This window comes from Aotus nancymaae, unplaced genomic scaffold (genome assembly GCF_030222135.1).
Source record: "Aotus nancymaae isolate 86718 unplaced genomic scaffold, 86718_ANA_hifiasm-v0.15.2.pri h1tg000040l, whole genome shotgun sequence".
NCBI lineage: Eukaryota > Metazoa > Chordata > Mammalia > Primates > Aotidae > Aotus > Aotus nancymaae.
Genome location: NW_026988454.1, coordinates 34,319,114 through 34,343,942, shown reverse-complemented (window position 1 = coordinate 34,343,942; position 24,829 = coordinate 34,319,114). Strand labels below are relative to the sequence as shown.

The window sequence follows — 24,829 nt, the reverse complement described above, 5'->3', positions numbered from 1 at the left end:
TGTTTTTTTTTCTAGAGAGAGAGGGTCTCCACTCTGTCACTTAGCAGGAGGACAGTGATCATAGCTTGCTGCAGCCTTGAACTTCTGATGTCAAGTGATCAGAGGATTGTGTCTACATCACAGAATCTTTACAAACTTCTCAAACCTCCTTCAGCATCTCATTCCTTAAGGGACCTTGCAGTCTCTCTCACCTGGATGGGGCCGTGGTGCCTCATTCCAATTCTGAAAATTGTCTTAAAACTTTATATAGAAATTTGATATTATGTATTTAAATGAGAAGAAATGTTGAATTTTTAATTCTAATTTTCTAAGACAAGAGTTTATAGCTTACTTCTAGCAGAGTTAAAGAAAAGGATATGATGAATGGTCTATGTATGGAAAACTTAACTGCAGAAGAAGTAATCTAATATGGAATGGGTGAGGGTGCTACAGGTTGGTGCAAAAATAAATGTGGTTTTTGCTATCACTTTCAATGGCAAAACTGCATTTACTTTTGAACCAACCTAATAATACTGTTTGAAATTCACCTTTTCTGGAGTAACAGCCTTGAGATAGAGCAGGAACTAGATTATTGGCTCATAAAACAGCATGCGGTTACTGTTATTCCTTAATCTTATATCTTTATTATGAGGTAATGCTTCTCTTACTTGATTTGGAGAATGTTCTCATCTTTTTCTCATATATTTGTGAAAACAAAATGTAAAAGAATTTAACATAACAACCATTGCTAAATTATGATGTAAAATAATACTGTGTCTGCAATTAGCCTAGGTAGTTTTACTTGGTTTAATAATATAAAATCACTAGGCTCATAATATTTTAGTACCTTAGTGTGATTGGCCAAGAAAAAAATTCACGTTGCCATAAAAAGTCAAACTAAGTAACAATTAATCTAAATTTCAAGGAAATATAAAGCAAAGTATTATGTTGTAACATGGAACATTAATGTAAATAACTCCCCAACAGTTCACGAAATAGATTCTAAACTGGCAGTTAACAAAGAAAGTCTAGTTTTAGCTTAATTCTCTTATGCTCCAATATCTTTCCTGAAGTCTTATTTAATTTCACTTGAGTTAGCAACAGTACTCTGAGATGGTGGTACGTCTGGAAAATTATCACTTCTTTCCTGACAATCAATATCCTTAATTTAATTCTTATATATGCTTTCTGGAAATATTATATTTATTCTTTGATGACATCTTAAAAATAATTTCAATGTAATAATTGTAAACATGTGGTGAATAAATTGTGTCCCCTAAACGATACATTTAGGTCCTAATCGCTGTAGTGGGAATGTGACCTCATTTGGACACAGTGTCTTTGCAGGTGTAATCAAGTTAAAATAAGATTTTACTGGATTAGGATGGGTCCTAATACAATGACTGTTGAACTTAAGAGGAAAATTTGTACAGAGACATACACACACATGAAGGAAGGCCATGTGACATTAGGCAGGGAGAACATCATGTAACAATGAAGGCAGAGATTGGAGTGATGCATCTATGAGCCAGGAATGGTCAGCAACTCCCAGAAGCCGGGGAGAGAAAAAGGATTCTTCCCTAGGATCTCCAGAGTGAGCATAGGTCTGCCAGCACCTTGATTTAGGACTTCTTGCCTCCAGAACTGTGAGAATATATTTCTGTTGTTCTAAGCCAGCCAGGTTGTGGTACTTTGTTAAAGGAGTCCTGGGAAACTAATGCAACATGCTATGCTGTAAATAAACAGTAGTTCCAATTGGTATAAATAATAATTGTAAGTATATTTTATTATTAGTCAGGATAAGTAGGAAATTACCTGGTAGAACTAATTCTCAATATTGTATTTTCTGAAAAGTTAAAATATTCCAGATCAGTGAATAATACTTTTCTAAAAATTTCTATTTTTGTTGTCCTAAAACAAAGAAGTTAAAATGGAGTCAGTTATGTACCTGAAAAATGTAAAAAAAGGAAAGAAAAATCTTTCAGGAAAAATTTTTCCTAAAATGGTTATATATTTGAGACAGAATTTTTAAAACCTAAATCATCTGGCTGTTTACTCCATTTTTTTTGTTTACATTATCAGATACATTATGATTTCATCTGTCATTAATTGTATGTTTCATTTAATCAATATTTATTAAACAACTAAAATTTGCTAGGCATTGAGCTAGGTACTATAGATAGGTAGATAAGACAAACATTCCCTTCCCTTAAAGAGATTATTTTGGCATGAAATTTAATCTGCAGAAGAAGTGAAAGAGGCCAATTACAGAGTCTATTTTGAAAATTCATTTTCGCTTTCTGCTGTAGTTTTACTGGATCTGTGAAATCATCTTAGCATCATTTGGTTTTACTTTGTGTTTCTGTATTATAGTGGAGAAAAACAAAATTTTACTTATTGCACAGACAACCTAAACTCAACGAATAATTAAAGTATGTGAAACCAAAAATATAATTCTTTATGAAAATTTTTTTAGTGTTTCCCATTAACCAGTATCCAGATACATTCTTAATTGTGCATCAGTGTTGGCCTAGTTAAAATCACCTAATTCACAATCAACAATTTTTACTTTTCCACATTTTTTTTTTTTTACACGGAGTCTCACTCTGTTGTATCCAGGCTGGAGTGTAGTGGCATGATCTTGGCTCACTGCAACATCCGCCTCCCGGGTTCAAGTGATTCTCCTGCCTCAGGAGAGGCAGGAGTAGCTGGGATTACAGGCGCCTGCCACCATGCCCAGCTAATTTTTTGTATTTTTAATAGAGACAGGGTTTCACCATGTTGCTCAAGCTGGTTTCAAACTCCTGACCTCAGGTGATCTGCCTGCCTCAGCCTCCCAAAGTGCTGGGACTATAGGCATGAACCACCATGCCTGGCCCCACATCATTTTTATAATTACTTTTATGATAATTAAATTATATTATACAATTGATCATAATCTGTTTAATGAATCCACTACAAAGATGAGGCAGTTTCTAGTTTTCATTGTCATGAATTATTCTGTATTTATATTTTACGGCTTTTTTTGGGGGGGAAGTTTACTCCTTAGGAAAATTAATAGTGGATAAAGAGCTTAAGCATATTTATAGCTTTTAAAGTACAGAGATGGATGGCTTTCTAAAAATATTAGAAAACTTAACATTGTTACTAGCAAATGGATGAAGACACCGTGTGTTCACGGTGTCCTTTCTGATATTGGTTATTATCAATATATAAATAGGGCATTGAATATGTATACAATAATCCAAGAAATGTGTACTTGTTGCTCAGATTTACATATTTCAGTAACTGTGAAAGGGAGTTTTTCCATATGTTCTTTTATCATTTACATTTTCTTATAATGAATTGTGCTCTCCCATTCTTTCCTAATCATTTAATGGGCATTTAAACTTTTCCTCACTAATTTTTATGTCCTCAAAAGTGTATATGTAGTCATATTTATTTACTGAAGATATTTTCCATAAGCTGTTGTATCCTTTTACTTTTGGGGCTGTTTTTCTTCATTCAGAAATGCAAAGGTTTTACTTTGTTTTGTTTATGAAAGCAATCAGTTGTCTGGTCTCTTTGCAATGCAACACAGTATTTTTGCCATTTGTCTAATCCATGTATCTATCAGAATAAGAAGGAACATCAAATTTTCCTTTTAAAGAGAGCATTTGGCTAATTTGTTATCAAGGTGGTGAGGAGAAAATGGCTCTTAAGGAGGTGGCCAGCCACAATTCAGTCTGGGAGAATAGAGGGGTTGACATGAGGTGGGCACGTGTCAAGTCTTGGGCAGGTCAGCACCTGCTGACCAGTGGCTAGCACTTAACTATTTGCATGCATCACTTCTAAGGTGAACCTGAGCCAGGGTGGTCTTGGTCACTTGGGCCAGTGGACAGTGCACAGGACCAAGGATCAATAGGTCAGCAAGAAAGAACAAACGAAAAAGGGATCAGCAGGAATCAGGACCAGGCTGAGAGACTCAGATTCGAGGGGAGGAACCAGTCCATCAGCAGGAAAAGAGAGAGAGTGGGAGGAGAAGGTGGGGGTGTGAGCTAAGAGGGAAAAAGCTGAGCTTTTCCATTATGGTTTCTCAGACTTCACATCCCATGCTGTCCCAACATGAAAACACCACCTTAAATCTGTAACTGTCTGCCTGCTTATCCTCCTGAATTCAAATGTGTACTGCAGGTCAGGCATAGTGGCTCATGCCTCTAATCCCAGCCCTTTGGGAGACTGAGGCAGGTGGATCCCCTGAGGCCAGGGATTGGAGAGCAGCGTGGCCAACATGGTGAGACCCTGTCTCTACTAAAAATGCAAAAATTAGCCTGGCATGATGGCTCTCTTCTGTAGTCCCAGATACATGGGAGGCTGAGTCAGGAGAATCGCTTGAACCCGGGAGGCAGAGGTTGCAGTGAGCTGAGATTGTCACACTGCACTTGAACCTGGACTACAAAGGAAGACTCCATCTCAAACGAACGAACAAAAAAACCCTCAAATGTGTACTGCATCACCTTTCAGTGTGCTTAATAGTCCACCATACCCTATATACTCCCCCCTTCCCTTTTCATATGCGGTTTAAAATGGTGCTTTTCTTCAAAATGATGCTTTCCTAGTTTTGGAGCATTTTAAATCAATATCTCACTGAAACTGTCACATTATATACATGTGTTATTGTTACCATTTTCTGACTTTTAACTGAAAATCATACCTTTGATCTGTGTCTCTGTTTATATATGAACAAAACATTTTGCAATTTACATTTTAAATTTCTCTTGTGATTTTGAAAACATCTTGTAATCTAATAAGAAAATAACATGTGTATTTTGGAAAATACTGCAAAGCATTAAAGAAATTGAAGAAATTAAGACCATGCCTACTTGGATGCAGTAGGGAATATGTGACTGCATATATGTAAAACTGAGAAGAACATCTGCTGATATTGCATATTCAAGAAACTGAATTGGCATCTGTATTAGGGTTCTCTAGAGGGACAGAACTAATAGGACACTATATATATATATATATATATATATATATATATATATATATACACACACACACATATATAAAGGGGTTAAGTATTAACTTACATGATCACAAGGTCCCCAATATAGTCTGTCTGCAAGCTGAGGAGGAAGGAGAGCCAGTGCAAGTCCCAAAACTGAAGAACTCGGAGTCTAATGTTCAAGGACAGGAAGCGTCCAGCATGGGAGAGGAGAGACATGTAGGCTGGGAGGCTGGGCCAGTCTCTCTTTTCACATTTTTCTGCCTGCTTTATATTCGCTGGCAGCTGATTAGATTGTGCCCACCAGATTAAGGGTGGGTCTGCCTTCCCCAGCCTACTTACTCAAATGTAATCTAGGATCAATACTTTGTATTCTTTAGTCCAATCAAGTTGACACTCAGTATTAACCATCACGAGTCCACCCCTTGTCAACTTGAACCCATACACATCTCCTGAGATCATCATCTTCAAGTAAAGATAATAATAAGGTCATAATTATGCCTAACATAATACAACTATCCTTCATACAAATGGAAACATACCAATCCCCAACCCAAATACTATTACATAAAGTTAGCAATACTTAAATGCCGATATGAAGTATGTCATGTGATAAAGGAAAAGGAAATAAAATAAAGATACTTTCTAAGTACAAGTGTATACATGCACACGTTTTTAACAAAAGGAGGAGGAACTACTCATGACAGTTACAGTCCTTGGCTCTGCAGCTGGTCATGTGGTCATGGCTGGTATTGATGACTACCTTCTTCTACTACTCATTCTCTATTCCCTTTGCCTTCAGCAAGTACTTCAGCAGGTTGCCGTTTTTTTCTTGGTGGAGTGACCCAAACCTTCATTCCTGGGGGGGTCTGGGCCATTTGTAGTCCTGCCTGGATTGGGCTGTTGTAGTTTCCCATTGACCTTAATCACAGGACATGGTAATACTAAGAGACACCCTAATAGATCTCCTGTATTCCATGCATACTCTTCTTTACCTCCATGTGGAGTAATAGACTGATTTCAACTATATAGTACAGGTCAGTCACCCCAGCCAACACTGTAACTCCCTTCTTAGCCTGTTGACTTAAAGGTGGGGGAGCCCAAAGTGTCCAGGTGGCAATCTTACCTTCCAGTTCAATGGAATCATTGTTGTGCTTCCTGGTGGCAGTGTTCCTCCCGCTGGAACTAGGACCTCTAGGCCAGCAGAATATAATTTTGTGGGAACAGGAAGCAAAAATTTTGCTAGTGGCTCATTAGGGGTGATGATGAGTGGTGTCGCTTCCACTTCCACCCCTTGATTCCTGGACCCATGAATCCTGGCTGTGGGAGAGACAGTACCATATATTGGATGCTGATTCAGAGCATACATGGCCTTTTGGAGAACTTTGCCCCAGACTTGCAAAGTATTGTCACCTAGTTGGCATTGTAATTGTGACTTCAAAAGGCCATTCCACCATTCTGTCAATCTATCTACTGCAGGATGATGGAGAACATGGTAAGACCAGTGAATTCCATGAGCATGAGCTCATTGCTGCCCTTCTTTAGCCATAAAGTGAGTGTGTTGGTTAGAGGCAATGCTGTGTGGAATACCATGACAGTGGAAAAAGCATTTTGTGAGTCCACAGATGGTATTCTTGGCAGAAGCATTGCATGCAGAATAGGCAGAGCCATATCCGGAGTAAGTGTCTATTCCAGTGAGGATAAACCTTTACCCTTTCCATGATGGAAGAGGTCCAATATAATCAACCTGCCACCAGGTTGGCTGATCACCCTGAGGAATGGTGCCATATTGAGGGCTCAGTGTTGCTCTCTGCTACTGGCAAATTGGGCACTTAGCAGTGGGCGTAGCCAGGTCAGCCTTGGGGATGGAAGCCCACGTTGCTGAGCCCATGTTTAACCGCCATCCCTGCCACCACGGCCATTTTGTTTATGGGCCAATTGGGCAATAATGGGTGTCTGGGGAAAGAGGCTGAGTGGTGTCCATTGAATGGGTCATCCTATCCTATCTTTATTATTTTTTTAAATAATAAAGTTATCAAAATTCTCCTCTGCTGAAGTAACCCACTGGTGAATACTCACATGGAGTACAAATATCTTCATGGTTTTTGATTACTCAGAGAGGTCCATCCTAGTGCCTCTTCCCCAGGTTTCTTTGTCACCAGTTTTCCAATCATGCTTCTTCCAAGTCCCTAACCATCCTGCCAAAAACCACTGGCTACAGCCCATGAATCAATATATAATCACATATCTGGCCATTTCTCCTTCCATGTAAAGTGCACGACCAGGTGCATTGCTTGAAGTTCTGCCAACTGGGAAGATTTCTCTTCTCCACTGTCTTTCAGGGATGTCCTAGAAAGGGGCTGTGGTGCTACAGCTGTCCACTTTTGGGTGGTGCCTGCATATTCTGCTGAACCATTTGTGAACCAGGCCCTAGTCTTCTCTTCCTCTGTCAACTGATCATAGGGAACTCTCCATGAGGACATCAGTGCAGGCTTGGGGAGAGAAGGCGAGGTGGCAGGAGTGGAGCCCATGGACATTTGAGCCACTTCCTCATGTAACTTACTTGTGCTTCCAGGACCTGACCTACTCGAACCCAGTCACATATATACCACTTTCATTCGATAATAGAATGCTTCTGTGCATGACCCACTTTGTGGCTACATGGGTCAGAAAGCTCCCAGTTCTTGATAGTCAGCTCAGGTTGCATGGTGACTTGATGACCCATAGTCAAATCTTCAGTTTCCAACAAAGCCTGGTAATGGGCCAAGAGCTGTCTCTCAAAAGGAGGGTAATTATCTGCAGAAGGTGGCAGGGCCTTACTCCAAAATCCTAGAAGCCTCTGCTGTTATTCACCTCTGGGGGCCTGGCAAAGGCTCCAAACAGCATCCTTATCTGCCACTGACACCTCAAGCACCATTGGATCTGCAGGGTTACATGGCCCAAGTGGCAGGGCAGCTTGCATAGCAGTCTGGACGTGTTGCAGAGCCTTCTGTTCTGGACTCCATGCAGTTTTATCCTGTAAAACAAATTATTAGCGGTCTTGGGGCCGAAATGATCTCAACCTATGCCCAAACATTAAATGGGTTAAAAGCCTGGCTCACTGGCATAGAGCTGGGCATGGAATGTGAGTGACTAGTGGGCCACTTTTTGTAAGCAGAACTGGTACTGTGAGATGAACAGAACGCCAGGTTAAGACACCCAATGCTAACACTCATCAGACACCCCACTCTCAGTACCAAATCTGTATTAGTCAGAGTTCTCTAGAGGGAACTATATATATGTATATATATATATATATATAATTAGTTCTGTATAAATATTTATATATAATTTATATAGAACTAATTATATATATATAATTATATATACTTATATATAAATATTTATATATAATTATAAATATTTATATAATTATTATATACTTAATAAACTCCCATATATATATGTGAGAGTTTATTAAGTATTAACTCCATATATATATATATGGGAGTTTATTAAGTATTAACTTACGTAATGATAAGGTCCCACAATAGGCTGTCTGCAAGCTGAGGAGCAAGGAGAGCCTGTCTGAGTCCCAAAACTGAAGTACTTGGAGTTCAATGTTTGAGGGCAGAAAGCATTCAGCATGGGAGAAAGATGTAGGCTGGGAGGCTAGGCCAGTATCTTTTTCACATTTTTCTGCCTGCTTTATATTCACTGGCAGCTGATTATATTGTGCCCACCAGATTAAGGGTGGATCTGCCTTCCCAAGCGCACTGACTCAAATGTTAATCTCTTTTGGCAACATCCTCACAGGCACACCTGGGATCAATAGTTTGTATCCTTCAATCCAATCAAGTTGACACTCAGTATTAACCATGACAGCATCTGATTGTTTCTTTAGATTGTAATACTCTTTTTTATTTAAATTGTATTTTTATAAATTTTTGATGTCACTAGATATTTCTTGAAATGTGACTTCAATGATTACATCTATGCCTTCAATGATTATGTTCATCTATGATAAACAACTTTATAAATCTGAATTTTTTAAATAATCTTTTTCTTTTTTGGAATTAGAATTTGAACACTAGAAATGTATCATTGCAATTTTAATTTGCATTTGATTTTCTTGTGAATTTGAACACTGTTCTATGATGATTGAACATATTTCTTTAGAGTATGTGCCTTTCTATTTGAATTGCAAGAGCTCTTTATATGTTAAGAACATCAGCCCAGTGATTTTGATATTTGCACAGGTATTTCTAGATTTTTCTGTGCCTTTTAATTTTCATTATTGTGTGTGTGCATGTATGTATTTTAAAAGAGAGAACAAGAGGGAGGATTCAGGGTTACTAGTGGGTTTTTGGTGTGTCTTCTATTGCTACTATTATAAAATCCTTATTTAAGTTAAAAAAAGCTTAACTTTAATCCTTATTAAAGTTAAAAAAAGCTCTAAGAAAAATAGACATATATTTTAGAGCTTTGTTTTTTTTTCTTAGAGCTTTTTTTAACTTTAATTCACTTGAAAATATTTTCATGTATGGTGTGGGGTAAAGATATTTTTTGAATAGTTAACCAGTTGTCTTATCATCGTTGACTGACTAATTATCTTTCCCATGTTTATTTGTAATACCTTCTTTAACATATTATCTTTTTAAGGTTGGTCATTTTCTTTATAATATATTTTTTAAAAGTGAAGAATGATTTTTATTCAGAAGAATAATTGCCTGATAATTCAGACAAATTTTCCTGTAAGAGAACATTGTCATATTAAAATGCACACTCATTTTTTTCAGATGATTTTATGTACTTTTGAAAGTAAATGGTTAATTCAGACTCTTGATTCTTAATCTATCGATTGCTTGATGACATACCTCCCTCAGCAAAATAGTGTATTAACTGTTTATTGCAGATTGTGTTTATTGCAGACTATGGATATTTTGGTTTATTTACAGGATTCCTGAGTAGCGGTTCACATATCCCACTTTTACCATGACCCTGTTTTCAAGATTATTAATTGCATCAGATATGGAGACAATAATAGTTGATTTTCTTCTTGAAGAATGCTCCTACAAATTACTAATTACCATGCTATGTCTTAATATGTTTTTATAATTTTACAAATGAATATAAAGATAACTTTTTTCCCCTTTGTTTACATCTTTTTGTTTTAGATAATCATTTTTACTTGAAGGAAGCTGCTTCTACTTGGGAGTGGCAGGAGAGGTGAGAAAACCACATGGAAGACCCCCAGGATTTAAATGAGCAATCAGTAAGTCTTCATTCTCAGTTTGCTGAAAAAAGTTGGGATAACACTACTGAAAATCATACTTAAAAGGGATATATTGTAAGAAGTAAGTTTTCCATTAAATATATTTTTAGATTATATTTGAATTTTCATTCAAAGACCATGAAACAGACCTTTGGAGATTTATGCTGTTTCTGCTTAATGATGATGTCACATTTTGATGTCTTCCTTGATTTCTTACTTGGAAAGCCAGTGGTGGAAAGTCTAGGGCATTGAAATCATGATGCATGTTTTAGATAGTCTAAAAAATTGTATACACTTCCTTCATTTTATTTCAGATAAGCTGGATGTTGTGGAATGTCAGAAGTGTAAAAGGAGAAAGTATATTATTAGCATCATTGTTGCTCATTTTAAGGAGGAAAGAAACCATAGTTCTCAAGGGCTTTTATTATTTTACTAGATTCATTGCAGGACCAAGAATACACCAGATTGGTGGCAATCCTTTTAAGGTTCTGATTTCCCAAAGGGAAAGGCTCTATGCAGCCTTTCCTCCTAGCTTGTTAGTAGTGTGTCTGCGACAGTAGTTCTTCAGTGTGTGGAACTAGAGGCAATGGGAGGGCTTCCCTCACACCCTGACACTTTCACACTACTGAAGTTGTCCTTTGAGCTGTTTTGCATATAGACAACTAGTGATGTCACAAGTAACAAGGCGTGTACTTATTGAGAGTGTGTTCTTCAGACTGATGCTATTCTTTTATTTATTTTTTGATGCTGTTCTTTATTAGCTTGTGTGATCATGACTTGATTTTAGAGTCAAATGTTTCTCCATCAGGCAACTGAGGAAAAGATACTTACATATAATAATGCGGTTCTAGAAAAGGTATATGTGATGAGTTTAATTTTGAGAGGGGTGTATGTTCTGGTGCCATTTGAAGTTAATTTGATTTGCTTTCTAGTGGATATTTTATTTAAAAGAAATGATAGCCCTGCCTTTAATTTGGATAGACATGACCATAGTCTAATTTCATTATATATTATACTATTATTTATTTCATATGGCATCATCACAGGAAAAATGTAACAAAAAATTACAAAGTGAAAAAACTATGAAATCTGTCAAATGGTAGTCTAGAATTGTATGACTTCTTTAGTAAGGTAAACAGAAATGGCCACGGGAAGGCAAGGGTTTTAAAACTTTTAAAAATACTGGCTATTGACTGTAAATATTCACAGCATGAACTCTAGCAAAATAGATGTTAGTCATCATGACTGCTGGAATCAGGTCTGTCTGTGTGACTGTGGTGGGCTTGAATAGTTAGTAGTGAATGTTGACAACATCTTAGTGGTGATGCTCCATTAGAGTGCTGTTGATCTGAATTTTGTTATAATACACTGAGGGTCACATACAAGTGTGCATGTATATGCACATGTGTGTATGTATGTATGTATGTGTGTGTGTATGTTAGAGTCTGTCTCTGTTTCCAGAGACTGAGGGGTTTCTAGGGACATAGACCTTTCAGTGCTAAAGCAGGCAAAGTTTGGGCAAACCAGGATGGTTGATTCCATTAATTACTCTAGGGTCTATATATACTCAAGAAAGAATTTTGTTTTCAATGCAGTTGAGAATATATTTTTATGTTTAACACTAAAGTGAGGTGTTACTCAAGATGCTTCACATCACCGTTCTCAAAATGAAGCACAGAGCTTGTAAATCAGATATGGTGTCCTTCTGGTGATATTTTAAGGTCATGGAGCTCACTATTTCTTTTTAAAGTATGTTTTTAAAATTTCCAGTGATGCTAATGAGCAGTCAGGTTTCAGAACGAGAAATCTAGGGTGAGCTGCCTACTCTCTCAGCTTGAACCCATTTGCTGAATTTAAATTTCAAACATGTAGACCAACATATTCATCTCATAAACGTGCAAAGAAATGCTTAGAGCTGTTACATGACTTGCCCATGTTGTCATGGCTGGTAATTGGCAGAGTTGGGACTTCACACAGATCTTCTGACTCCAAGTCCAAAGCTCTCTCCATAGCATCAACATGCCTCATTGCTTTTGGGTTATGCATATTGTGGCATCTATAGACGTGAAAAAAAAAAAGAATCAGCTCCTTTACATGTAAATGATTTATCTTTGAATAAAATCTTTAAATTACTCTAAATTTTGTGGAATATATTAATTTCTCAAAATATTTTGAAAAATGATAGCATTTATTAAGATACAGAACAAGTAAGGGTGGAATTAAAATAAAATTCATAGATAAAAGAGAATTTACTCATATCACTGCTATTTTATTTCAAGAGGAATTCTTTCTTTGGGTGTAGACATAGCAGTAGGAGTCATTTATGGCACATGTACACTGCATCTAGCATTTTCCATAGACGCTCTCCAATTCTTACCAAGTATCCCTGCAATGCAATTTTTAAGGCCACCATTTTATAGATGAAACTATGATGTAGAGAGTGTCAAGGTCAAACATGTTAATAGCAGAGATTAGAATTAAACCTGCTTCTCACTGGCCCCACAACTTGTAATGAATTTTGCATGATACAACATAATATGGTAGTTGAGGGCATGAGCTATAAAATCAGACTTCCCTGTCACTTAAATACTTTATAATCATTGGGAAATTACTTAAACTCTTCCTCCTCTATGGAGTCAAAGGATAATAAAAAGATGTTTTATGAAGTGCTTGCATATGCCTCATTTAGAGTAAACATTCAGTAAATATTAACTACTGTCACAAATACCTGAGATATTCAGATGCTCTTTAATGAGTATTCATTCATTCGAGCATACCCAGCTACTGATCAGGCATTCCTTCCTGGAGGTTCACAGGTCCACACACTTGGAAAATGAAAAATAAACTCACCAGCTCTCCTCCCCTCTTTCAGCTTTTCTCCCTTTGTCCTCTAGGCCAATGTTACTCATCTCAGTGAACGGTATCATCAGCTACTGAATAGATTATGCCAGAAAAGAGGTAGTCATCCTCCTTTCCTTCATCCCCCATCTCAAAGCTTTGTCCACTCTTAATGTTTAATGTCATTCAAAGCTACTCTTTCTGCTCCAGCTCCCTTAGTTTAGTTGGGATCTTTATTTTGTCTCTTGACTGTCTTGTTCTACTTTAAGTTGCTTCTAGAGTTGTCTTCCTAAAATACAACCCTGATCACATCACTATCCTCCTTTTTATCTTTCAGAAGCCCTTTCTTGCCTTCAAGAGAAAGGCTCAAGTGTGTCATCAAGCATACAGAGCTTAATGCTTATTTCTTCAGTCTTTTTTCTGGTTTCTGTCAGTTTCAGAATCTCTCAGGTTCTCTGAGGTCTCTATGCATTTGCAAGACCTCTTCCCAGATGGGTCTCTTTCCCACAAGGATAACCTGTAATTCTTGAAGACTCAGCTTAGGTTTCCATCCCTCTGAGCAGCCCTCTCAGACTACCTCCTTCACCCAATCAGCCCCACTAGGTCAGGGCCCTCTGCAGTGTGCTGCCATAACCCTTTGGCATTTACCTCTAACCCAGCACTTACCCAAGGGACTGAAACCCTATCTGTTTACTTGCTTATCTCACCACTAGATTATAAACTACTTAAGAGTAATGGTGGGTCTCGTTCATCTTGTAGTCTTACTTCTTAGCACGATTCTTGCCAGTGTTCAGTAAATGTTTTCTCCAAAAGCTTTTATATACTTTTAGAGAGGTATGTTAATGAGTAGCCTGACAAATTTTAGAAAGTCAAATGTTATTCTCAGAGTAGATTACTGACTCATGAATTTATATTTGACTCACTTAAAAAATTGCATAGAATTTCTAACATGAGTTTAACTACATGTGAGCAAAACAAAGTTTAGTCCTTAATTTTTCCTCTAGTGTATCTGGCTCCTGTTTGGCAGTCTGGCTTAGAGGATATAGAGAATTTTAAGAGATAAGCAACTAAAAATAATATTTAACATTCATAAATTTATCTGTAATTCTATTTTAGAGCTTTACAATTCTTTAGAATTGGCATAAGTTACAGCCAGTTATAGCTTATTACAGTTTTTAATGAAATATTCTTGTTAATAGAAATGGCTATGAATCTAGGTTATACCTAGCAATAGCTCCCTTCATACTGTGAAATATATTGTATTTTTTTGTATTCAACCAAAAGATGAGCAATATTTATTATTTGTATAGCTTCTATAATATAATATTCTTGTTAATTGAAGTATTTTACAGTCCTATTTTGGAGGTCCCGAATATTACTACAGATTTTTTCTCATTGAAAACATTCGTATCAACATGAGATGGAGTCTGGCCTAAATTAATGATCAGTCCAGCAGGTTTGAAAAGAAATATGTTTTATTAATGTTGCATATTGTATGTTATAAAATAAGACATTAGTGAGTATTTAGTAAAACTAAGTAAAATAGATAAGTTAAAGTAGGATTGCTTCCCTAAATGCTATGCATTAAGGGCCTGAACATTTGTATATATTTCCACATTGTTACAAAATCAATTCACTTATATTATTGGTGGCATGACTTTATTAGTGACATCTAAATTAATTCACATTCATTGGATCATGTTACATATTGTATGTTTCATTAATACTTCTGGAAATTCATTTCTACGTACATTTGCAGATAAGAATATATTTAATATTTCAAAGCTATTCTGTTCATATTTATGAAACATATTCATAGACGTGTTTCAGTGATACTTTTGGAAATTCATTCCTACATACATTTGTAGACATGACTTGTATTTATTTGCTTGCACCAAACATGCTAGTATAATAATGTCTATTAAAATTCTTGAGCTAGTTTAGTAAATTAATTTATTTTTATCTCTCCATTGCTTTTCCTTAGGATACTCGTGACTTTGATCATTCCTCAGATCTTTGTTCTTTGAGATCCTACAGTATTATCTTTGATTATAGCCACTAGCCCATCTTTAAAATGTATGCTCCTCTCTTGTCATTTGGACAGATTCCTAACTATTGTATAGAATTGAATATGCTGTTAAACTCATCATGAACTTCAGAATCACCAATTTCTGACAGTGTTTAAACAGTGTGCTAGAATATAATTATTTTGATTAATTTTCATTTAAATCATTTTTGTATGTTTATGATATGACATTATCAAAATCCTAAAATCTTATTATTCTATTGCTTTATTCTTGGGTACTCTAAACTAATTTGAGCAGCATGCATGCTTGTATTAAATATCTTAAATATATTTTATTTAGATCTAAACAATATTGGATTATTCTTTTTGAGGATCCAATTCTGTTTAGAAGAACTTGACCTTTAAACTAGTTAAAAGAATCTTGCTTACAATGTGTAATTTTTATACTATCCAACTGAACAATATACTACAGAGTTCTGTGGAATTCTGTTCAATCAGTTTCAGAATTAATGTTAACTCCATATTGCCAATTACAGCTTGACTTTGCAGTTATGTAATAGACTACCTAAACTGAAGTTATAAAGTAGATATATTAAATATATTTTAATGTTTAATAATTATTAAGGCTTACTCTTTTTAAGTATTTTTAAAATAATAGTTTTTTTTTTTGAGACAGTCACTTTGTCACCCAGGCTGTATTATAGTGGTGTGATCTCGGCTCACTGCAATCTCTGCCTCCTGGGTTCAAGTGATTCTCCTGCCTCTGCCTCCCAAGTAGCTAGGACTACAGGCGCCCACCACCACACCTGGCTAATTTTTTGTATTTTTAGTAGAGATAGGGATCTACACTTTTCAAAGGATATCTCTCCCACTCTGTGGGCTGTCTTTTCACTTTCTTTTTAGTGTCCTTTGATGCACAGAAATTTTAAATTTGAGTCCAGTTTATCTATTTTTTTCTTCTGTCACTTGTGCTTTTAGTGTTGTGTATAAAAACGTTTGCCTAACCCAGGGTCACAAAGATTTACTCCTATGATTTCTTTTCTCTATGATTTCTCATTTATAAGTGAGAACATGTGATACTTGACTTTCTATATCTGAATTGTTTCACTGAAGATAATGGCCTTCACAAAGATTTACTCCTATGATTTCTTTTCTCTATGATTTCTCATTTATAAGTGAGAACATGTGATACTTGACTTTCTATATCTGAATTGTTTCACTGAAGATAATGGCCTTCACAAAGATTTACTCCTATGATTTCTTATATGAATTTTATAGTTTTCTGTAGTTTTAGTTCTTACGTTTAAGTCTTTAGGTCATTTTGAGTTAATTTTTTATTGAGGAAGATTTTTATTTAATGTCAACTTTTATATTAGATTTCAGGGATACATGTGCAGGTTTGTAACATGGCTATATTGTGTGACGCTGAGGTTTGGGGTATGATTGATGCCAGCTCCTAGGTAGTAAGAATACCCAAGAGGTAGTTTTTCAGCCCTCATTCCTGTTTCTCCCTCCCACTTTTGGTAGTTCCCACTGTCTGTTGTTCCTTTCTCTGTGTCTATGTTTTCCCACTGCTTAGCTCTCACTTCTGAGAGAGAGTATCTGGTATGCGGTTTTTTGTTCCTGTGTTGATTCACTTAGGATAATGGCCTCCAGCTGCATCCATGTTGCTGCAAAGGACATGATTTCATTTTTTATGGCTGTATAGTATCCCATGGTGTGTATAAACCGCTTTTTAAAAATCCATCCCTCTGTTGATGGGCGCCTAAGTTGGTTCCGTGTTTTGCTATTGTGAATAGTGCTTGTGTCTTTTTGATAGAATGATTTGTTTTCCTTTGGGTCTATAACCAGTAGTAGGATTGCTGGGTCAAATAGTAATTCTGTTAAAGTTCTTTGAGAAATCTCCAACCTGCTTCTACAGTGGCTGAACTAATTTACATCCCCACCAACAGTATATAAGTGTTTCCTTTTTTCTGCAGCCCCGCCAACATCTGTTATGTTTTGACTTGTTAGTAATAGCCATTCTGACTGGTGTGAGATGGTATTTCATTGTGGCTCTGATTTGCAGTTCTCTGATCATTAGCGATGTTAAGTAATTGCTCATGTTTGTTGGCCGCTTGTATGTTCTCTTTTGAGAAGTGTCTGTTCATATCCTTTTCCCACTTTTAAGCATTTTTTAAATTCTGAATTTTTATATTTTTATGCGAGTTTATGAGGATTCAGCACAAGATTTCATTAATTATTATCTTCTATGACCTTCTAAAATTATAATTTGATTTGTTAAAACGTTTTCTCAAATCTTAGAACACATATGACACGTGTATGTGTATATATGTATATATGGAAAGCCTCATATTATACAGAATACAGATTGTGATTATATGTCATTTGCCAAGATCTAGAGAGTAAATATTATGTTTTCTTCAGTCAACTGTGATCACATGGTAACAGCTGCTTGTGTTGAGAAGGAACCTATGGCTACATCCCAGCTCATTGGAAAAGTAGCATTATCAATTTAGTGTGATTTGCCATGGACTTGGTAAGGAAGAAGGGTAGCACCAAGCCTCATACCTGTTAACTCTGGGCTGGTGAGTTGTCAAGATCCCTGGGCAGTTGGTTTGGATAGTGTAGATATAAAAAGAGCTATGATATCTTTGGCTACCAAAAGTCTTGTATCTGAACTTACCAATAATTCTACATTATAAATTATAATGAAAATAATTTAGGCCAGGTGCGGTGGCTCACACCTGTAGTTCGGGTGCTTTTGGAGGTCGAGGTGGGTGGGTCACCTGAGGTCACAAGTTTGAGATCAACCTGGCCAATATGGCAAAACTCCGTCTCTACTAAAAATACAAAAATTAGCCGGGTGTGGTAACACAGGCCTGTAGTACCAGCTACTTGGGAGGCTGAGGCATGAGAATTGCTTGAACCTGGGAGGCAGAGGTTGCAGTGAGCTGTCATTGTGCCACTGCGCTCTACCCCAAGTGACAGAGCAAGACTCTGTCTCAAAAAATAAAATGAAAAAAAAAAACTGAAAATAATTTTTATGATAGAAATATAATCTGTTTCTTTCATGGTCTAATACTCTTGAGAAATAGAAAACAATAAATATAATGCAATTTCTACAATAAGGTATATAACAAATGGAAAATTTCACTGATGAAAAAAGTTAGTGTTCATTGATAGAGGTATCATGCTGACTGCTTTATGCAACTCATCTCATTAAATCACATAACGGTCCTGTGCGGAGGCTCTGTCATAACCCCAGTCTAAAGAAGAGCACACTGAAGCTGAGTTTAGATACGTTATTCAACCTTGTGCCAATCAAGAAGCCATGCTGATGGAATATGAACTCACAGTCTTTATTCCGGAGTCCATACTTTTTTTTTTAAATATATAAGTTTAAGGCGTACAAATGTGGTTTTGTTACATGAATATATCGTATAGTGATGAAGTCTGGGCTTTTAGTGTACCCATCATCCGAACAGTGTGTATTGTAACCATTAAGTAATTTCTCATCCCTCACTCCCTCCCACCTTCTACGCTTCCAGGTCTCCAGTGACTATTATTCCACTCTGTTTTCATGTGTACACATTATTTAGCTCCCATTTATAAGTGAGAACATGTGATATTGGACCTTCTGTATCTGAGTTGTTTCACTTAAGATAATGGCCGTCAATTCTATCCAACCATACTGCTGCAAAAGACACGATTTCATGTTAAACACATCATCTCACCTGCTTCCAGCAACTTAAATGACCTTCAGACCCTTCAGTCCACTTGGTGTCATAACATATGCATTAAAACTCAACTTGATCTCAGATTATTTATATGAAGGTCAAACAATTTTAAATATCATGGGTTCAAGTGAGAAATTTAAATTATTCCACCACGATTACAGATTAATTGTACAATTTTCATTAATCACATATCTCGGCTCACTGCAACCTCCGTTTCCTGTTTTCAAGTGATTCTCCTGCCTCAGTCTCCCGAGTAGCTGGGACTACACACCACCACAACAGGCTAATTTTTGTATTCTTAGTGGAGATGGGTTTTGCCACATTGGCTAGGCTGGTCTCAAACTCCTGGCCTCATGCGATTCACCTGCCTTGACCTCCCAAAGTGCTGGGATTACAGCCATGATCCACCGTTCCTGACCTCATTAGTAAATATTTTAACAGTCAGTCATAAGATAGCAGAATGTATGGAAATTGAATGGTAGTTCAGCAAATTCAATTAAGTAAGCCTTTCAAGACTTTCTGTCTTGTAGAAACTTTGCTAAACTAAGGATTAAAAGATGAATATAATAATAATTCCTATTTTCTCCCCAAATTTTAGTTTAGCATAAGATTATATAATACTGTGTAAGTTCTGTTCTTCAGTTCTTTTAAAATGAGACTTGGATAGTTAGTACTAATTCATTTAGTGAAAGTTTGTGGAGCACTGCTATATTTAAAGCATGGTTTTCATTGTTGGAAATACTTGTATTCCAAATACTTGCAATACAAATGGATGAGTACTACTGTTCTTGTGGCACTTATATTATTGTTGGGGGAGATGAACGGTAAACAAATATAGTATGTCAGATAGTAATAAGTGCAAGGAGAAAAACCAAATAAGGCAGGAAGGAGGATAGGAAGTGCTTGCGGGCATGGTCGGTAGTTGAAGGGGACAGCTGCAGTTTTTGGAGAGTCGTTAGGGAAGCGTCACTGAGAAGATGTTGTGCAAAGACTCAAGGGAGGCAAAGAAGCCAGCCATGTGGATATCTGGGGAAAGTGGTTTTTAGTTAGAGCGAGCAGTGACCATGGGATGGTAGCGTGCCAGGTAGCTTCAAGGAATAGAAAGGAGGTCAGTGTTGGTGGTAGTGATGGGCAGAACAAGGCAGAAATAAGGCTACAAAGGTAATCAGCATGGGCACATGAGGGTGGAGAGATACATATTGTATGGAGGTTTCTAGGCCATTGAAAGGCTTAAGCTTTTTCTCTTAGTGACATGTAAAGCAATTGAAGGGTTTTGAGCTTAGGGATTGCATGATGTGACTGAAGTTTTAAAATAACCACTCTGGCTTTTATTTTGAAACTAGACTATGATGACAAGAGCAGAGACTGGCTGTTGTAACTATCCAGGTGAAAAATCGACAAAGTAGCATTGTAGGTGAGAAGTGGTTGCATTCAGGATATGGTTGAACTAAGATGACTTGCTGATGTATTGGATATGGATTAAGATAGAGAGATACCAGAGATGACTTCAAGGTCTTTGCAGAGAAATGGGAAAGATGGAGTTGGCATTGACTGAAATAGGATGACTTGGGAAGAACAGGTTGGGGGTACAGATCAGGGGGTCAGTTTTAGATGTGATGGCAGAGGCATCAGTGTGTTTTCACCAACCCTGTTTTATACTCCTCTTTTCTGGTGCATTTCAGTTTCCTTACATTTCAGCAGGGCCATATAATTAGTGCTGGCCCATGAAATGTAAGGGGAAGTGATAGTGTGGATCACTTTGAGACTGAGGCAGTGAGAAGCCCCGGAATGATTCTTTGGTCTCTGTGTTCTCCTAGGGTGAGAAAGGAGGAGGAGGCCTCAGGGAAACAAGGGAAATTCCTAAGAACGAAGAAGGCTAGATTGCTGATGCCACTGCCTGGGGGGCACATTCTTAGGGGAGTGTTAAAACTAAGCTAATAAATGTGAAATTTTACTTTCTCTTAGGTATATGCATCAGGAACTCAGGGGAGTAAGTTGAACTTGAAATATAAATTTGGGAGACTTCAAGATAGCAATGACATTTAAAAATATTACATTTTTTGAAATCCCCAAAAGAATAAGTCTAGCTAGGGACAGATTAAAAGGACTAAGTCCTGGGTACCCCAAATTATAGATTAAGGAGATGCTAGTTTACATAGCTGCTTGATCCTAGTACCCCTAAGCATTGAGTTACGTCATAGACTGTATGTGGCCACATTCAGTGAATTTTCCTTTGAGGTCCCTTTTTCCAAATTTCCAAAAACACATATCCGAGTCACTGATTTCTGGATTCACCTCTATCATAGCAGAAAGAGAATTATACAGCTGTGAATAGGCATTGAGACAGTACTCACTTCTTTGAGATTTCCATCAAAGTAACCAAAACCATAAAATATGTAGAAGAAAATTCAGTCAACAAATAGTTCTCATTTTTTCATTGCTTTGTTTATCGATGTGATGTTTCTAGGCATTCCAGGTTAGGAAAGAATTAATCTAATTAGAGTTTTTAAACCTCAGCATTGGTGACATTTTGGGCCACAAAATTCTTTGTAGTGTTGGGGAGGGGTGCTCTCCTGTACATTGTGTGATATTTAGCAGCATCTCTGGTATCTACCCACTAGATGTCAGTAGCACCCCCCTTCCTTTGTTGTGACAATAAAGATGTCTTGAGACATTGCCAAATGTCTTCTCTGTGTGTCAGGGGGACCACTGATCTATACCGCATCTGTTTCCAACGAGTTTTTTGTTTATATACTCACTCCCTGCAAAACATCTGAGAAGGTTTACCTGAACATATACTGTGATATGCTATGATATATTATTGAGGGAACTGCAATGAAAAGCCAAATACATAATACAGAATTTGAGCAAGAAAGCAAAATAGTATTGCAAAGGTAACAGTATTATGCTATCAGCATGGAAAGTGTGTTCAATAAAAGACAAGAAAGGACTTATAGACAGACTAGGTTACTCCTTCACTGGGTCTTGAAAGATGGAATGAATTTGTGTGGACAAAAGAGAACCTGTCCTGGCCTAGAGAATATCAGGAATAAAAGCACAGAGCTACAAAATATGAGGTGATAAGGCCTACCTTGGAACTGTGGTGAGGTTAGAATGACTCAATCAGAAGCTTTGTGGGCATGAGGATATGGAGCAGTGGGAAATATGGCTGAGAAGCACTGAGACTAGAGTGAAAAGCACTTTGAAGCCAAGCTGAGATGTTTTTGTGTTCCTGGGCAGCCACCATGATGCTCATTACTGCCCAAAGGACAGAGACGTATAAGATACTGCCCTGTATTTCTGGACTTTCTGAATCGGACATAATGGAAAATTACATATAATTTTTGATCAAGAGATTAATATATTTAAAATGGGAGATGGCTTAGGGGATCTTGAAGGAGTTTGTGCATGAACTCAGAAAGGCTTAAGCCAAGTGGCTGGGCATGGTGGCTTGTGCCTGTAACCCCAGCACTTTAGGAGGCCAAGGTGGGCGGATCACCTTGGTCAGGAGTTCATGACCAGCCTGGTCAACATGGTGAAACCCCATCTCTTCTAAAAATACAAAAATTAGCTGGGCATGGTGGCACGCACCTATAGTCTCAGCTACTGGGGCGGCTGTGGCAGAAGAATTGCTTAAACCCAAGAGGTGGAGGTGGCAGTGAGCCAAGGTGGCGCCACTGCACTGCACTTCAGCTTGGGAGACAGAGTGAGACTCCATCTCAAAAAAAAAAAAAGGCTTAAGTTAGGGATTGAAATTCTTTGAAATGTTGTGAAAACAGCCATAGACATTAAGTAAATGAATGGGTATGGCCGTGTTCCAACAAAATTTTATTCACAAAAGCAGGTGGCAGGTGGTGGGCCATACTTTGACAACCCCTGGCCTAAACTTATGATGTGATGGTAGAAAGAAAGACATCAAGGAACGAATCGAAGAAAGGAACTTGAAAATAAAGCTTTGCTGAACTTGGTAACTAAACCAAATAGAGTTCATAGGAGGAAGGGCAAGGAGCAGACTTGGAGGAGGAAAAAGATATCCTGGAGTTTGAAGCTTAGGAGATGTCATTAATAGAGTTTAGGAGCAGGTATCAATGACTCACTGACTTAAGGAAAGAGGAAGATGCGTTTGAATTGAGGACTTTTGAGAACTTGTAAAACTAGCAATTGGTGAAGCCCTATTGAGCCGTGGGGCAGAAGTCTGGGCTGGTTGTGTGGAGCAGAACAGTATTTTCCTTGAGGTGATGCTTTTAAGGGGAGGTGGCATCTGAGGAAGGGCAGGAGGATGGAGATATAAACATAGGAAACCGGCATGTTTGTGAAGTGCAAGGAGGAAGATGCATTGTAAGAAACTGAGAAAAGAGAGGGAAATGAGAATCAGCAGGATAATATTGTCTTCAGAGCCATGGGTCATGCTAACTCTCAGGAGGAATTGGTCATTGCTGTCTGACATTCCAAGAGGTCAAGCAGAATGGCACTGAGAAAGAGATTGTTCCATTTCTTGACCAGAAGGCTATTGGTGGCCCTTCAAAAGGAAGTCTTAAGAGAGTTGTGGTAAGAAAAGGCATCCCAGAGATTCAATTCAGAGAAGATAATGAGGAATTAAGAGAAAGTTTGTTAAGTTTAAAGAAGAGAAACAGAACAGCAATTGAAGGGAGCACTTTCTTCCAAGGGGAGGCTTGCTTGTGTTTGATGACAGACTTTGAGAAGGATTCAGCAGAGAATAGAGTTCAAGTTGTTGCAGAAGGGATGATGGAAGAACAGAAAGAACAGAAAGAAGGTAACTAGTTGGGGAGGAGTAATACACTCTGACTCTGGAAATGTAAGAGAACGTGTATATCCTGGAGTTTTCCAAAGTGCTCTTCCTTGATGCATTCTTTTTACAGGAGGCAAATATCTTTGTCCAGACAATATCAGGAAGTGGATGGAAGCAGGATTAGGAATAAGGACTTAAGTGGTATAAAGAAGATTTGCAGTAGCCATTGTTTTAAAAAAAAATTGTAGGTGATCTCCTAGAACTCACTACTTGGATTATTGAGACATACTCAGTTTTCTTTTAGCAAAATATGGCTCATTGACTAGGACTTAAGGCTCTAGTGCTAGCATTGAACATTTATTTTATTTTGTATTGAAACAATTAAGAAGAGAAAAGGGAAAAATAAACACTTCTGGGATTAATGAATATGCCTGTCATTATCTTTGGAAGAAACAATGTGCCCCGTTTTCCTTGGATATCAGCATCTTCAACAAATAGAAGAGCCTATTTTTATAAATATGATTAGGTCAAATTTGACAATAGAGTCAGACTGAACTTAGCTGATATTGACTTAAAAAGTACTTGCCTCAAAGTACTTGAAATTCTGTGATTTCATATTTTCTTGGATTAAGGATTGATTTCTCTGCTCAGACTTCTTCAGAATGCAAATAACTTTGTAAGGGCTAATCTGTTAAAAAGTTTGTGTTAACTCTTAGCGGGAGCTTGGATAGCAGGGTAGAAGGAGAACTGTGAAAACAGTCAAACAAATGAGAGTTAAAAAAGACAGGGCAGAATTACTTTGGGAGAGAGATCCAAGATGGTTGATCACCAGCAGCTCAGGATTGTAGCTCCCAAAGAAAACGCACAGAACGAGAGACTGCCACACTTTCAGACGAATTTTTGTTACCCACGGACCGGAAGATTCCCAGTGGAGGAGCCCCACGGGTTGCCAGGGCGACTCTTGTGTGGTTTTGCCTCCCTGCCTCCCCCCCACCGCCCCCCGCCCCCGGGGGGACTGATCGATGTTTGGAGCTCCGGGAAGGCAGAGTCGCCCATTTACCTGATTGACGAAGGGACTCAAGAGGGAAGCCAGACTGGAGATTCCCGGGCAGAAAAGCACCACGAATCTTGATGCCGCTGTTTTGGCCGGCGCAGTGGGTTGCTCAGATTTTGGCGCTGGGAATCAACAAGTTGGACGTCCACTCAGAGACCTAATTTGAAAGTAGGCAATTACAAAGACGACAGGTGGATG

At 37.6% G+C, this 24,829-nt stretch overlaps 1 protein-coding gene across 12 annotated transcripts in view; it reads left to right on the top strand.

Annotated features, from left to right (window-relative positions):
* The window catches only part of EYA4 (EYA transcriptional coactivator and phosphatase 4), a 318,581-nt gene that overhangs the window by 58,337 nt on the left and 235,415 nt on the right, over positions 1-24,829 (top strand). For all 12 annotated transcript variants that reach the window (XM_064360664.1, XM_064360668.1, XM_064360665.1 and 9 more), the window contains exon 2: positions 10,126-10,223. In XM_064360664.1, the coding sequence (XP_064216734.1) occupies positions 10,191-10,223 (33 nt within the window). In that variant the 5' untranslated portion in view covers positions 10,126-10,190. The remainder of the gene's footprint in view (positions 1-10,125; positions 10,224-24,829) is intronic.